This window comes from Nerophis lumbriciformis, linkage group LG17, assembly GCF_033978685.3.
Source record: "Nerophis lumbriciformis linkage group LG17, RoL_Nlum_v2.1, whole genome shotgun sequence".
Classification (NCBI taxonomy): Eukaryota; Metazoa; Chordata; class Actinopteri; order Syngnathiformes; family Syngnathidae; genus Nerophis; species Nerophis lumbriciformis.
The window spans coordinates 15,068,262-15,085,197 of NC_084564.2; the positions used below are offsets into that span (position 1 = coordinate 15,068,262).

The 16,936-nt window shown below is 38.4% G+C and overlaps 2 protein-coding genes across 2 annotated transcripts; one reads left to right on the forward strand and one right to left on the reverse strand.

Moving 5' to 3' along the window:
* Nucleotides 1-809: 809 nt before the first annotated feature.
* Nucleotides 810-9,971, reverse strand: LOC133614551 (dehydrogenase/reductase SDR family member 11-like). The gene is made up of 7 exons (XM_061972594.2): nt 9,704-9,971; nt 6,169-6,378; nt 6,012-6,106; nt 4,993-5,122; nt 2,008-2,100; nt 1,869-1,934; nt 810-1,720 (listed from the first exon to the last, which is right to left on the reverse strand). Exons 1-7 carry the CDS (start codon nt 9,833-9,835, stop codon nt 1,679-1,681), a joined length of 768 nt encoding a protein of 255 aa, XP_061828578.1. The 5' UTR covers nt 9,836-9,971; the 3' UTR covers nt 810-1,678.
* Nucleotides 9,972-10,402: 431 nt separating this feature from the next.
* ca4b (carbonic anhydrase IV b) lies at nt 10,403-15,527 on the forward strand. The gene is made up of 8 exons (XM_061973268.1): nt 10,403-10,451; nt 10,516-10,560; nt 10,652-10,816; nt 13,702-13,847; nt 13,924-14,016; nt 14,862-14,928; nt 15,113-15,276; nt 15,363-15,527. The coding sequence occupies exons 1-8, from the start codon at nt 10,403-10,405 to the stop codon at nt 15,525-15,527; spliced, it is 894 nt and encodes a 297-aa protein (XP_061829252.1).
* The last annotated feature ends 1,409 nt before the right edge of the window (nt 15,528-16,936 follow it).

Sequence of the window (16,936 nt, forward strand, 5' to 3'; positions counted from 1 at the left end):
TTGGGGATCAATCCACACTAAATACCTTTTTCAACCTTTGCGCCTATCGATATCACATCTCAGTTTGTTGCCCACTTGAACTTACAAGAACCAGATTGACTAAGCAAACATTTATCCATGAAATGTAACCTGAATACGTCAGCATGGTCATTAGAGTGTAGCTCATACCTGATTGGAGGACTGATGGAACGTTCTAGACTGCTACAGGAAAGTGGGAAAAATCCCACTTTGAGAGTAAACAAAAAAAACATCAAGTGTATAGTAAGCATGAGTACGAGATACACACATACTTTTTAAATTGTATACAATAACAGTAAATAATCTGTTCAAATAAAGGCCTCCTTTCAAAACAGACATTTAAATAAATGACTGCAATCTCTGCAGCTAAGTACATGAACACCTGTAAAGAGAATACTTACTGTACCACAAACACACATCGGTACATTTGGGATTTAGATGTCAAAAAAGGCTTACAATACTGACAACAAAAATAGAGCATACAACTTCTACTATTAGGAGATCCCTTTATGGTCATTGATCAATTAAAGTCTCGGAACTTATCAAAGAAAAAGCTGCAGTTCCCTTATCAGTACAAACAAGACAAAGTCTAGCGAACGACAATCTTGTCAACAATGAGGCCTCGTAAAGTCATAATTAATAAAGATATGCAATGTGACATTTCCTGTACAGCATCAGCTGAGGGAAGTGCTTTATCTAAATCAAAGATTGATGGAGTTCTTATTAAAACTGATTGAAACCTCAGAGGGAACAAACTATCCAATCCACTTTATTTATATAGCACATTTAAACAACAAAATGTTTCGAAAGTGCTGCACAAAAATATTAAAAACAAGATTCAAATACTATCTTTAGCTCCACCAATGACTGAATAAAAACAAAATAAATAAATATAAAAATAGATATGATTAAAAACGATTTTAAAGAGTAAAACCAATTAAAACAGTAAATAGAAAAAACATTTTAAAAACACAGAGGACCACACAACTCACGTAGTGTTAAAAGCCAGAGAATAAAAGTGGGTCTTAAGACGAGACTTAAAACACTCCACTGTGGGAGCAGTTCGAACATGGAGGGGCAGAGTGTTCCAGAGCTTAGAGAAGGCCCTGTCTCCGCTGGTTTTATGTCTCGTCTTGGGCACCACCAGCTGGAGCTGGCTCTCGGATCTCAGAGCGCGCGCAGGAGTGTAAATTTGGATACAATGAGGTGCCAATCCATGCTAAGCTTTAAAACCAAACAGCAAAATTTTAAAATAAATTCTAAAATGAACAGGGAGCCAGTGCAAAGTCTTAAAAATGATGCTCGCGTTTCCTGGCCCCTGTTAAAAGTCGTGCTGCCGCGTTCTGGAATAACTGTAACCGGGGGAGAGCTTTTTGGCTATTGCCAGCATAAAGTGCATTGCAGTGGTCCAGGTGACTTGAAATAAACTAGACATTGAAGGCATCGTTGTATGCTGACAATCACTTTGTTTTTAATTGTTTATCCTTTTTGTATAATTGTATTTTTTATGCTGTTGCAAATGTGTTATAGGTGATTAGTAATGACAAAGTGCACTTTTTTTTTTTTTTTTTTTACTTTAGAGTGTAATCATCATTTCCAAAAGATAGAAATGAAAGAATGCACAATAAGAGCGTTAGTTACATTAGTTTTAGAACTGCTTCTACAAGGACTGCTCCACGGGTCTCATCTGAACATCACCAACCTAGCAAAAAAGAAAAGATATGTGAGTGTTATCTGCTTCAATGGCTGATATTTCTACCGTGGAGGAGCAAAGGTTGAACACACACATGTACAACAAACACACACACACACACACACACACACACATGTACTGAGACACACATGCACACCTGCACGTGTGGAGGGGCACTGAGGACGTAGGTGACAGCATCAGCAACATCTTTAGCGTCCAGCGGCTGAAAGAGCAGGGAGGACTGTGTCAAACTCTCTCTTGCTTGCTAATAATAATTGCTATAACAATAACGGTACCTTGTATTTGCTGAAAGCTTTGTCAGCTTTTTCAGCGTCGCCACTGTAGAGACGAAGAGCAAATTCAGTCTCCACCAGGCCAGGGGAAATACACTGCAAAAAGCCAAAGAAAGCCTTATATTCATTGGGTGATGCTGACTCGACAACATTTTTATTTCTTCCCATTTGCAAACAAGACAAGTTGATATCAAGAACACAGTCAGAGTCCGCCTGTTTCTCTCTTAGGCCAACACAGAGGTGCTAATGCACACTTTTATTTCCTGTCCTTAAGACTATTGTAATGCTCTGCTCTCTGGTGTTCCCAAAAAGAATATTTGAACTCCACAATTTTACAAATTTCAGCTGACCGGGAGCTGACGAGAGCCAGGGAGAAGGCGCACATTACACCAGTTTTAAAGTCGCTGCATTGCCTCCCCATCCACTTCAGGGTCTATTTTAAAGTTCAATTATTAGTTTTTACACCTTCTCATCTATGTGACCTACTTGAACCGTATCAACCCTCATTGATCCTGAGGTCCTCCGGCACCAAACCTTTATCTTTACTAAATACTAGATCAAAGACTTATGGTGAGGCGATATTTAGACTATGGCTCCCACAGGACTGGACTGCTGATATATTTAAAAAAAAAAAGTTAAAGACACACTTTTTAAAAAAGGCTTTTAACCAATTATGTCAAACTGTTCTTATGCTTCTAATTATGATTGCGTTATCTTTATTTATTGGTATTATTTATACTATTATTCTCTAAATGTTTTTTTTAATATGTATTAATGAATTATTTATATATATTTTTTTTTTTTTATACATATATTCTATAACATGTTTCACACTATTTTTTAGATGGCGTTAATTTGAGGTATTCTCCAGGTGCCATGCCACGTGTTATTGGGGCGGTATGGCGTAGTGGGTAGAGCAGCCGTGCCAGAGACCTGAGGGTTGCAGATTCGCTCCCCGCCTCTTGACATCCAAATCGCTGCTGTTGTGTCCTTGGGCAGGACACTTCACCCTTGCCCCCGGTGCCGCTCACACTGGTGAATGAATGATAGGTGGTGGTCAGAAAGGGCGTAGGCGCAAACTGGCAGCCTTGCTTCCGTCAGTCTACCCCAGGGCAGCTGTGGCTACAAATGTAGCTTACCACCACAAGGTGTGAATGAATGATAGGTTCCCACTTCTCTGTGAGCGCTTTGAGTATCTAATAATAGAAATGCGCGATATAAAATCTAATCCATTATTATTATTATTATTATTGTCAATAGTGCTGTGTGTGCGTGTTTGTATGTGTGGGTTTCAGGCATGTGAGCACTTATTGAGAAAAAAAAAGAGGTAAACTAATGAAAGAAAAAAATAAGGAAAATGTATAAATCAGCATGAAGTGCTGCCAAGAATCAAGACTACATTTCCTGCAATTGGGTGCATTTGTACATTATAATTTACCTTTGGATTCATTCTCATCTACCAACCTCTTTTGGCTGTCTTTTTGACACTTACATGTCCTATGTAAGGTACTACATATTTTTGAGGGGTTTTTAGTTTTTAGCATTATTATAATAACTAACATTATTACCTCTGAAAATGTCATGTAAAATTATATAACATGCACGCAAAGAACTCTGAAAACGTTTCCCATTTGGCAACTCTATCCTGTAGCTATGCCCTATCGGGTAATATGCTTGATAGGGCTCAGGGTGGCTTAATTGGCAGAGCGGCCGTGCCAGAAACTTGAGGGTTTCCTGGTTCGATTCCCAGCTTGCGCCATCCTAGTCACGTCCGTTGTGTCCTTGAGCAAGAAACTTCACCCTTGCTCCTGATGGGTCGTGGTTAGGGCCTTGCATTGCACCTCCTGCCATCAGTGTGTGAATGGGTGAATGTGGAAATAGTGTCAAAGCGCTTTCAGTACCTTGAAGGTAGAAAAGCGCTATACAAGTATAACCCATTTACTATTTACTTCCGGTGTTGTGACCGCTGTTTATATCCGTCACATAAAAATATACCTTCTCGCTGGCTACTAATAAATACGTTAGAACTAGAACTGGTTCTGAACTAACTGTGTTCGGATTGTAATCATCTAAATATGATTAGCAGCAAAGTAGAAAGTCGTCAACATGTGAGCGGAGAGGCGACTAACTATGTTAACTAGCGAGTTTGTTTTGGCACTTCTGATCATCTTCCTGTCTGGTAATTCATTGCGGCGTTTAGGCAAAAGGAACAGCGAGTACCTGCGGCTGAGGTGAGCGTTCAACAATTTTTTAATTAGAGTTAAAAACTCAGAATTTATATTTTGAAAAAAGGGGAAAATGTGACTACTGTTCTATTAAATATTGTAATACCAGTCAAATTTAATAAAAACATTTATAAAAAACAAAAAGAATTTATATTTTGACGTGAAAATTAATGTTAAGAAAACGCTGATTTTCGCGTTTTTCCGGACATTTCGCATGCTTGGTGTCATCTCTTTTTGTCTTCCCTGAAGCACTTTGTGTTGCCACTTGCCTTTGTATGAAAGGTGCTGTATAAATAAAGTTTGTTTTGATTGGCTTGTGTGCACGTTTTAAATAATTTGTTTTAATTAATATTATTATTGCCATCATTGTGTGGCTCTGCTTTACAGAAACTTCCAATGGCCATTTTTAATTGGAGGTCCTTGAAGGACGGTTAGATGGGGGACCTTCTTACTAGAATTGAATAAAATGACTGAAAATAATCCATCAAGTTGTTCCCTCCACAGTACATTAATGAAAGTATTTAAGCAAATAAATTCTATTATTGCGATTTCTCGAATATCAGAGAAGAGAACCAGGGCAGGAGAACCAACTCGGCCTGGCCGAAGAGGCTCACCGGTAGATTTTAGAGTGAATTGGGAACAAAATAAATTTTTTTAAACAGCAAAAAAAAAGTGTTCAGCAACGCGAGTTTAGTCAAGTGACCCGTTGCAAAGAACAAAGAAACAATGAATGACAAAAAACGTGTGGGTGATTGCGTCCTACAGAGGTACGGATGTGGGAGTTGGCCTCTCGCAGCTCCCGCCTCAGAGCCTCCGTCAGCGCCGTCACTGCAAACTTGGTGGCGCTGTAGAAGTGCACATCTGGGTTGCTGACCATGCGATGACCGGCCATGCTGCAACACAAACACAACACATGACAACAATGAATAAAAACAGTATTGTGCTTACAAAACATGCAGGTAGACAACAGCACATCATGTCATTGGAGTGAATTAACATGCGAGTCAGCGCCCTCTGCTGGACTCATAGCTGCAGCACTCGGTTTTCCATGAAGATGGCACCAAGTTACCACTGGTCTTTTTTTCCTTTAAAAAAATCTGCAAATAGGCAAGGATCTCCTCTATCTTACCTGTACGTTAAATAACACCTGTGGAAAACTGGTTTAACTTAGTGAATTCAAATTAAATTAAATAGTTTCAATAAACGGAAGTTCAACATATTTAAAAAAACAAAAAACATCTTGAATAAATTATTAAAAAACAAAGATTTGTATTTAAAATATCATTAAAGGGCAATTAAAATATAATTAAATTTGTAAAACATTTAAATTACATGGAAAATAAACATTAATTTTTCTATCTTGCCTGTACAGATAATTAATACCTGTGGAAAAAACTGGTTAAACTTAATAAATAAAATTAAAATCGATTTTTTTTAAATAATTTCAATGAAAGGAACTTTTTAACAAGTTTAACATATGTTTTAGAAATACATCTTAAATTATAAAAAAAATATATACATATTTCTATTTTAAGTACTATTGAATAGTAAATTAAATTAAAGTTACATTTGTAAAAAAAATATTCAAATTGCAGAAAAAAATAAACATTTATCCATCTTTCCTGTACAGATAATTAACACTAATGGAAATAACATGATTGGAAATTGATTCAATTAGACTTTTAAAATAAATTATAAAAAATTCACAGATTTATACAAACATCCTGGAAACATAAGGTATGGAGGTTGACTGTAACAGACAGGAGCGAAAGAAGCTTGTACCTGTTTATGTTGATAATATGTCCGTCGTCAACATTTCTGTCCTTCATGGACTGATAAGCCTCTCGTGAACATATGGACAAGGCGAGGACGTTCAGCTGCAGGCGCACAATCATCAGTTATAAATTACACCGTCCTTTGTGTGCTCATCTGAACTTACGTCCAACATGTTCTTCCAGCCGCTTGTTCTGCCACTCAGCAGGGGTTCAGGATGAGCTGCGCCTGCGTTGTTGATGCACACGTCCACGCCCTTATGCTGGGCCTTGATAGCCGAGAACATGGAAGCGATATCCTCTTCACTAGTCAGGTCGCACTTGAACGGTACCAGAACGCCACTGTGGCCTTCACTGAGACACTCGGCTGCCACGGACTGTTTGAGAAACAACGTAGATGTCAGAGAGCGGAAGATAGGTCCCCGACAAATACACAACATGGTGGGACTGTTATTAAACCCCATAAGTTGGATTGACTTGAAATTTCTCACACAGCTCAATGTGCTCTACAAAACACCATAGGACGTTTAGGTTGGTTAGTTTGTGCCTTTAGGAGACTGACAAGCACGTGTGTAAAATTTTAGCATGACTGGTTGAAAAACATGGCCATTGCTGGGGCTCGAGCTAAGTGCAGCCCAAAGATCTTTTTTTTTTTTTAAACGGCCCGCAGTACATTCTAAAAATATTACTAAAAAAACAACATTAAAAAAGTGTGATAAAAGAGCAAAGAGATGTAATGCAGTGAGAAAAAATGTAAGTGTTGACACCAATAACACAAAGTTAACATGCAGGCTGTTATTCTTCAAAAATTATATACATATATTGTTTTACTTTTTAAAATGAAAAATATGAAAATATATTTTCCAAATCAAATCCAGTTAGGCAGGATATCTTGGTCGTTATTTCTTGTTTTATACATTTGATTAATTTACTACATTTTAGTATTCTTATGTGATATCTTTTTGCACTTCTTTTAAGGCACGGGTGTCAAACTCAAGGCCGGAGGCCAGATCTGGCCCGCCACGTCGTTTTATGTGGCCCACAAAAGCCTGGAAAAAGTGTGCGTCAATAAAGTACCTTATCTTTTCTTACTAAATGCATTCGTTCTTTCTATTTTGATGCGCACTACGGACATGCAATTGCATATCTTTGAAACTTCCAATTTCAATCAATATGATCTAATAATGCAACAAATATCGTACATTTCAAAAATGTTTCCAAGATAAAAAAATATATATAGATTCGACCCCGACAGGGACAAGCGGTGGAAAATAGATGGATGGATGATTTCAAAGCAAGTTATCCATCAAATTCTATGTAAAAAAATAAATAAATAAACAAATGCATCTGCAATTCCATCCATCAATTTTCTACCGCTTTCCCCTTCTGCAAATGTGAGATAATATCATGTTGCAGTTAGTCCAGAACGCAGCAGCACGACTTTTAACAGGGACCAGGAAACGCAAGCATACAACCCCAATTCTTCAGAGTTTGCACTGGCTCCCTGTTCATTTTAGAATTGCTGTTTGTTTTTAAAGCTTTACATGGACTGGCACCTCATTATATCTCGGACCTCATCCAAATTTACACTCCTGCGCGCGCTCTGAGGTCCGAGAGCCAGCTCCAGCTCGTGGTGCCCAAGACCAGACTTAAATCCAGGGGAGACAGGGCCTTCTCTGTGGTCGGCCCTAAGCTCTGGAACACTCTGCCCCTCCATGTTCGAACTGCTCCCACAGTGGAGTGTTTTAAGTCTCGGCTTAAGACCCACTTTTATTCTTTGACTTTTAACACTACGTGAGTTGTGTGGTCCTCTGTTGTCCTCTGTGTTTTTTATAAATTTAGATTTCTATTTACTGTTTTAATTGGTTTTACCCTTTAAAATCGTTTTTAATCATATTTATTTTTATATTGGTTTTATATTTATTTATTTTTTGTTTTTATTCAGTCATTGGTGGAGCTAAGGATAATATTTGAATATTGTTTTTAATATTGTTCAGCAGCACTTTGGAAACATTTTTGTTGTTTAAATGTGCTATATAAATAAAGTGGATGGCTGAGATGGTTATACAATTGTATTTATTTATATATAGTATTACAAGTGGCGCTCTCAGGGCAGCAATAACTGCAATGTGGCCCTCAATGAAAATTAGTTTCACACCCGTTTTCAAGTTTAATTGCTATTGTAGCATTTTATTCACCCTGCTGTTGTAAAATGTACATTTGACACTGCTTTGCACTATTTTTAAAATGGTATCTTATGTCTGTACAGCCATTGGCGTTGTTAGGCCTATTTTAGGGGGGCTCAAGCCCCCCTAAAATATTCTTAAGCCCCCCTAAATAATTTGGTGTTATATATATATATATATATATATATATATATATATATATATATATATATATATATATATATATATATATTTTTTTTTTTTACAAATACATATTCATTATAAAGTGGCCCGAATATGAGTTTAAATAAATAATCATATAACCTGTTATCATTCACTCAGTTTCCCCTCACTTCGTAGCGTAAGGTAGAGAGCCCCTTTAGTGCGTCGGTATCCAATCCATTCCACTTGTTCAGATAGAAAATGCCCACATCACTCAAATTCCAGTCCGCATTTTCTCTGCGACCTTGCTTGCGGTCCTGCAGGTGTACGAAGCACATTATCTTCCTTTACAATGAGTGAAGCTGCACGAAACCTTGTGTGTGCAATTGTAAATAATTTCGTTTTTAAGTTTTGTGTTTCTTGTAGAATCTATATAAAGTAATGTACATTAGCCTATTGTTAAAATAATGAAAAAAACATCATTAAATATATTTGTTTTATTGTATTGTTAGATTAATAGCTGTTGTAATATTATAGGATGGCTTGTTAAACATTTCATAGGATTTTCAGAGGGAGGAAAAACCAAGACATTTAATCTAAAATGTAAAATGAATAAATACATTAAAAAAAAAGATAAAAAATGGTTAAAAGCCATCGTCCCGGGGAGCATTTAATTTCGTCCCGTGCATTTTTTTAAAATAATAATAATAACAATGAATAATTTCTAAGTCTTTGGTAGCCGTTTGTGAAGTTTTGTGCTTTTGTGCGTAACGTTCGCTCGCATCCTGTGCATCTCCTAGCCCCCCCTGTCCTTAAAAGCTAGTGACGCCCCTGTGTACAGCACTTGGGCCAACTGGGGTTGTTTAAAATGTGCTTTATAAATGATTAAACTGAACTGAACCGAAGCAATTTAGCCCACAACCCATAGAGGGCGCCACAAATGTCATTCACAGCCATGACTGACAGAGTCTGAAAATAGTTATTTTAGTATGTTTAAAAGCAGCACTTCATCAGAGTTAATCCAACACAATAATGATCAGCTGTGTCTTGTTTTCAAAGGTTAATATTTGACTGATTGGAGGTAACCTGAACGCATCATAGGCTTACTACTTGGTCTTACATGTTCTCTTGCTTTATGTTTAAGTTGGATAAGTTTGATAACATTATTGTTTCTGTTTTTTTGCAGACATTGGCCACTTTAAGACAAGCGTCGACGACTCCTGTCAACTGATTTATTTGCAAAAAAATCGCTCAAACGTGTTTCTTGTACTACTTTGCTATATTGTCTATGAATAAAAGCACCGCGTTTATACACAATAATCTTTCTGCATAACACTTTGAGAGTTATTAAGAAAAGACGTTTGTGCAAACAAACCTTTAATTTGTCCAGGTCCCTCGCACAGCCCACCACTATCATACCGAAACTGACCAACTCTTTAGCAATGGCCGCTCCGATTCCAACCGAGGCTCCGGTGACGAGAGCAACTCTGCCCCTCCAGCGTTCCATCACTCTCGGCGTTCCTTTTCTTATTTTTTTTATAAAGAACGCTAATATTTGTTTATTGTTCAATTTGGGGCAGAACTGCGTCACTGCGGTCGTGAACAAATTGAATGCAGGCGGCGCCCGCGTATCTACACAGACACGCCCATTTCCGCATACGTCATATGGTGCGTTCGCGAAAGCTTAGCATTTTCTGCGACACCTGTTATTTCTTGTCAGGTCTTTTAATAAAGCTTTTTTTTAAGCACCCAATTAATTGTAAAATGTCTTGGGGTTTAAATAATAACACCATTTTCATTTAAATGAGTATGCACAATGTGTACATTATTATATTGAATTATGAACATTTGTACAATTCAAATAAGGCCTGTAATTATTAATATATTTATCTGCTGACTGTCATTCTTTACATATCTGTGGTTGCTAAATATCCAGTGAAATCAGGTGCCATAAAAAAAGCAAAGCTCAGACTGTGGGCGGGCTTGTCAGGTGGTCCTAGGTGAGCCTGGTCCAACTCTCTTATAGATATCAGTGATAAAAATGTACATACCAGCAAAAGCAGGTGGATTTACAATGCTGCTATTTTTCTTCATGTCTTTCATGGAGATTGTCTCAGGGGCAGGTAGAAATATTCAATAATCAAACTGTTGATGCTGCTTTACTGATGCTTAATATTTGTTTTCCAGATTGGTGTTATCAGTCTGAGGTTTCCTGCAATCACACCTGCTCAGGTAAAAGTCACCAACTGCCCTTGTTTGCTTGAAATTAAACTCATTTGTATAATCAAATTATTTTGAAGATTTGTATTATTTTTATCAACAGGGCCAGATGATTGGGATCTTGTTTCTCATCACTGCATCAGTAAAGCTCAGTCACCAGTCAACATTGTTACAAGGAGAACATTACCCGATGGACGTCTCACTCCTCTGCACCTCATCGGCTATCAAGACACTTTTCACGGACACCTTTCCAACAACGGCCACACCGGTAAGACCGCTTTAAATGAAGCTCCATGATGAAAACTTACTTACATTTGGTACAAAAGAGGGTTAGGGCTATCTAAACTATTAATTAGTTAAATAAATAAAATAGTTATTATTAATCAAATCTAAAGGACTAAAAAGTGATTATAAAAAAGTCATATATATTTTTAGGTGGTAATATTAAGCAAAAACTATTCTTTTTTCAAGAATGAAGTATTTTTATTGATTAAAAAGCCACACTGTTATGAGAACACATGAGTAAGTAATATTCTTCCCGAGTAAAAAGCTGTAATAAAAGAAGATATAAGTCACGATTGAGAAATATTTTAAATATTTATTAAAAAAAAAAAAGTCAACAAAAAAAGTCAAAACATTAATTAGGTACGTGCCTCATCTTATAGCCAGTCAATTTGCTGTCTTCTTGTAAAATTGCCCGTTTTCCTCTTGTAATGAACATATTCTCTCAATATTTTAACCTTATTGTCATAATAGCTTTAATTATATACAACATAGCCCTACAAGTAAAAATCAGGATGTTTTGCAGATACTGTGTGTGTAGAAATTGGTACTTTTCACATTTGAATGCATAGCAGTACTCCATGGAACCAATTATCGGTAGTTTTGTTTGTGTGAAAAATTCATTGATAAATGTTAATCGTTTTAAAAAAAACATTTTGCTTTCTCATCTTCTTCAATTCTGCATTTCATTTGCAAGTATTGTACTGTGCTGTATTATATAGTAGGATTTATATGCAGTTGCAATTCCAAGACGTTAGATGGCAGCAGTGTTGCCATCGCTAGGAAGTAGTCTTTGCCATTAAGTTGAATGTGTAAATATTTTCTTTTGTTGAGTCGTATAGAGTGTTTATACTGTAAGTATTGTGTTATTAACATACCAGGTGTTGAATTGTGACGTGCATCTTAGTTGTGGTTTTAATTACCAAACTTGGAGGTTTTGAAATCGCCATGTACAATTGCTAATGCTCATCGGTAGCATATAAATAGCAAGTCCAATGTAAATTAGCATCGAGCTAGCACATTTTGAAAAGCTGAGCCTTACTGTATACTTTCGAACGCCTTCTTCTTGCTTTGTTAGCATGAAAATTTGAAAATTATTAAGTAGGGCTGCAACGATTAGTGACATTGTCGACAATAAAATTTGTCAATACACTAGTCGCGACATCATCACCCGTGTAATTCCTGGCGGAAGTGGGTCACCCGCAAAAACATCGCCAGTGATAACATGTAAAGCGTGAGGATATTTGCTCTTATCTTTGTTAGAAATATGAATACCCTGCTCATTTTTGCAAAGCAGACCTTGTTTTTATGGCAGTACATCTGTGATACGCGAGCATTTAAAGTGGAGAGGAGGATGCGTACACAACCTCAGTAAGCGTACCTTGCTACCTAGCTGGAGTGAGACGAAGTCGTATGAAAAATAACTTTAACTATCATTTTAGCCAAAGTCAGCCAGCTAAACTCTGTCTACATCAATTCAAGTACGTTTTAAAGCAGCGTCAATTTGCAATGCCGAAAAAAAGCACAATAACTCACACACACACACACACACACACACACACACACACACACACACACACACACACACACACACACACACACACACACACACACACACACACACACACACACACACACACGCGCACACACACACACACACACACACATCATACTGTAAGATTTAAACATACAATCTATTGAATAGCCAACATTTTAAGAATTAATCAAAGATAGAATTCAACACATTGAGTCTATTAGGGTGTTAAAACTGCTAATAGTTATTCTATAGTCAATATACCAGTGTTCAGATTTTTAAACATCACAAAAATGCTTTTCTTTTTGAGGAAGTTTGATTTTATGTTTTGGTGTTTTTTTTGGGTTTTTTTTAGCACATTGCCTTTCCTTTCTTTTAAATAGACAACATTTTATTAGTCATTTAAATTTTTGTAACAGCTGAATGAGCAGCACAGTTACAGTAAAAATAGATATTTAATAATCAATTAGTCATCTTTGTTGTTCGTAAGCACATGCCTAAAATAACTTAAGCTGCATTTAGAAGTCGATGGAAAAACTAGAGTCATTAAACATGTGTACGCTGAATTTGTACCGTATTTTTCGGAGTATAAGTCGCTCCGGAGTATAAGTCGCACCGGCTGAAAATGCATAATAAAGAAGGAAAAAAACATAAATAAATCGCATTTTGGGGGAAATTTATTTGATAAAACCCAACACCAAGAATAGACATTTGAAAGGCAATTTAAAATAAATAAAGAATAGTGAACAACAGGCTGAATAAGTGTACGTTGTATGATGCATAAATAACCAATTGAGAACATGCCTGGTATGTTAACGTAACATATTATGGTAAGAGTCATTCAAATAACTATAACATATAGAACATGCTATACGTTTACCAAACAATATGTCACTCCTAATGGCTAAATCCCATGAAATCTTATACGTCTAGTCTATTACGTGAATGAGCTAAATAATATTATTTGATATTTTACGGTAATGTGTTAATAATTTCACACATAAGTCGCTCCTGAGTATAAGTCGCACCCCCGGCCAAACTATGAAAAAAACTGCGACTTATAGTCCGAAAAATACGGTACTTGGTAATACTGACAGATTTCGGTCGATACCTATAAAATTACTGAATTCTGGGCCGCTCCCTCATTGTTTGTGTTTTATATGTTTATTGGTTTTTAGCTTGTGAGTGATTAAACTCAATTTGACTGGGGAAGCTGAATAATTGTAAAATAATCAAACAACAATTACCTGCAGTATAAACCGCTTATGATTTACAGTGAATCAGAAAGAAAGCAAAAGTTTGGGAAGATTCTTCAACAGATTTTGTTTTTGTTCCAGTTCAGTTGGATTTACCCCCCAGTATAAGAATCAACGGCGGTAATCTGGTCAGAACTTACAACGCAGTTCAGCTCCACTTCCACTGGGGCAAAAATGGAGGTCCGGGCTCCGAACACACACTTGACGGAGAGCGATTTCCAATGGAGGTACCGGTACTGCATTGAACCAAAACACAGTAGAAAATGCTTCAAAACGTCTTTCGACCCTTCTGTTGTCCCACAGATGCACGTCGTGCACATCAAAGAACAGTACAGTTCAATTTCGCAGGCCGTGAGAGATCGAACAGGGGTCGCCGTTCTTGGATTTTTCTTTCAGGTGATTGTGTTGTTGTGTGTGTTGACAGACTGCTATTAATGGTGTCAAAAAGGGTAAACGTTTGAAGACATTCAAAGTGTGTCAGAAATGTGTGACACAGGGCCGAAAGATCCACCCGCGTGTCTACAAGGAGATCCTGTGGCAGTTCAGTGCATGAGATGAGGTGAGAGTTGTGGCAGGAGAACGTGCCTCCTCACAAGGAACTATTTTTAGCCGAGAGGAACATCGCCATCGCCAACCTCCCTACTCACGGGACCTGACTTGGTGTGGGTTTTTTTTTTGCCTCTTTTCATCGAGGGGAACTGTTTTTGGAGACGTGGACGATATAGCGGCAAAACATTCCAAAAGAATCCTTCCAGAAGTGCGTAAAGGCGTAGAAGAGAAGGTTTGAGACAGGAGGGGATCACTTACAAGGAGAAAACTTGTAGGACGGGGTTAACATCTTGTCTGACACCCCTCGTACAAAAACAAAATGGCTCTATAATTGAGCCTTGTGGCATGCCACTGACAATATATTTCAGTAGCTAACTCACAACGATTATGTGAGTTGTGGCCATCCTGACCTAAGCAGATATGGTCAGAGGCACTTGGGAAATGGTCTGTTTCCTGAGCAAGCAATCAGGACAAGGACAACGTAGTTGAAGGTACAAACAGATTGACAGCACAATGCGGGTAAAAAAACTCACGCTGGACCACCACCACCACTACTACTACTACTACTTGGGGATAATAACAACTTAACGACAGATACATAATTCTAACGACTGGGAACCAGCAAAGCAACCATGTGTTGTATTTGAAACGTTACGGAGAATGACAAATTCAGTTCTCTTGTCCCCTTTCAGGAATCAAGTTCTGCAAACAAGAAATTTGCTCCGCTAATAAACGCCCTGAAAAGAATCACGCGACCATGTAAGTTACATATGCTCACACATGTCAGGGCAATTCTGCAGTGCTAAAGTGCAATTTGTCAGCATGATAAGACCGTGCGTTGTCATCCTGCACGCAATAAATCAAATAGAAAGGAAAAAAAACCCGCCTTGTTCCTCGTTATTTAGTAACAATAGCAATCTTGTTCATATTCCCCCACGCCCAGCCAAAAAAACCACGCTGGAAGGCGTCTCCCTGCAGATGTTCATCGCCCCTCATTCCAACATGACTGCGTATTTTCGCTATGACGGCTCCCTCACCACACCACTCTGTGCTGAGGCGGTCGTCTGGACGCTCTTCGAGAACCCCATCCCACTCAGCAGGCAGCAGGTTCACTCAATACACAACATCCCCCTACTTGGATACACACACGTGCAACGCCCTCTTACCTTGTGCGTTTACTTTCTTTGCGACAGCTGGCTGCGTTCTCCCAGCTGGAGTTCTCCAGCGGGAGGCCGATGGTGAACACCTTCAGACCAGTGCAGCCTTTGAACGGGAGGCAGGTGTATCGCTCTGGCGGCCATGTTGCCGGGGTCAGCGCCGCACTGCTCCTCGTGGCACTCCTGGTGCACACTCCATGAACACTGCAGGATCAACACAAACAGACTTTCTTATGGAACCATACATCGAGTTAGGTCTGAGAGGCCACACACCAGCAAAACAACAGCACTGGGATGTTTTCTTTTTTATATATTTCATTTTTTCTTCTTTTTCCTCCTTCTCGTTGCCAGGCAGAAAAAAAACAATTTATTTTACAAGTGCATCACTGCTCTGTATTTAAAGGCCTACTGAAACCCACTACTACCGACCACGCAGTCTGATAGTTTATATATCAATGATGAAATCTTAACATTGCAACACATGCCAATACGGCCGGGTTAACTTATAAAGTGCAATTTTAAATTTCCCGCGAAACTTCCGGTTGAAAACGTCTAGGTATGATGACGTATGCGCGTGACGTCGATGGTTGAAACGGAAGTATTGGGACGCCATTGTATCCAATACAAAAAGCTCAGTTTTCATCGCAAAATTCCACAGTATTCTGGACATCTGTGTTGGTGAATCTTTTGCAATTTGTTTAATGAACAATGGAGACTGCAAAGAAGAAAGCTGTAGATGCGATCGGTGTATTAGCGTCTGGCTACAGCAACACAACCAGGAGGACTTTGACTTGGATAGCAGACGCGCTATTCGACGCTAGCCGCCAACCGCATTGATGATCGGGTGAAGTCCTTCATCGCTCCGTCGATCGCTGGAACGCAGGTGAGCTTCGGTGTTGATGAGCAGGTGAGGCTTGGCGTAGGTGGAGAGCTAATGTTTTTATCATAGCTCTGTCGAGGTCCGTAGCTAAGTTAGATTCAATGGCGTCATTAGCAACAGCATCGTTAAGCTTCGCCAGGCTGGAAAGCATTAACCGTGTAGTTACAGCTCCATGGTTTAATAGTATTGTTGATTTTCTGTCTATCCTTCCAGTCAGGGGTTTATTTCTTTTGTTTCTATCTGCAGTTAAGCCCGATGCTATCACGTTAACTCCGTAGCTAAAGTGCTTCACCGATGTATTGTCGTGGAGATAAAAGTCACTGTGAATGTCCATTTCGCGTTCTCGACTCTCATTTTCAAGAGGATATAGTATCCGAGGTGGTTTAAAATACAAATCCGTGATCCACAATAGAAAAAGGAGAGAGTGTGGAATCCAATGAGCCCTTGTACCTAAGTTACGGTCAGAGAGAAAAAAGATGCGTCCTGCACTGCACTCTAATCCTTCACTCTCACGTTCCTCATCCACGAATCTTTCATCCTGGCTCAAATTAATGGGGTAATCGTCGCTTTCTCTGTCCCAATCGCTCTCGCTGCTGGTGTAAACAATGGGGAAATGTGAGGAGACTTTCAACTTGTGACGTCACGCTACTTCCGGTACAGGCAAAACTTTTTTTTTATCAGCGACCAAAAGTTGCGAACTTTATCATCGTTGTTCTATACTAAATCCTTT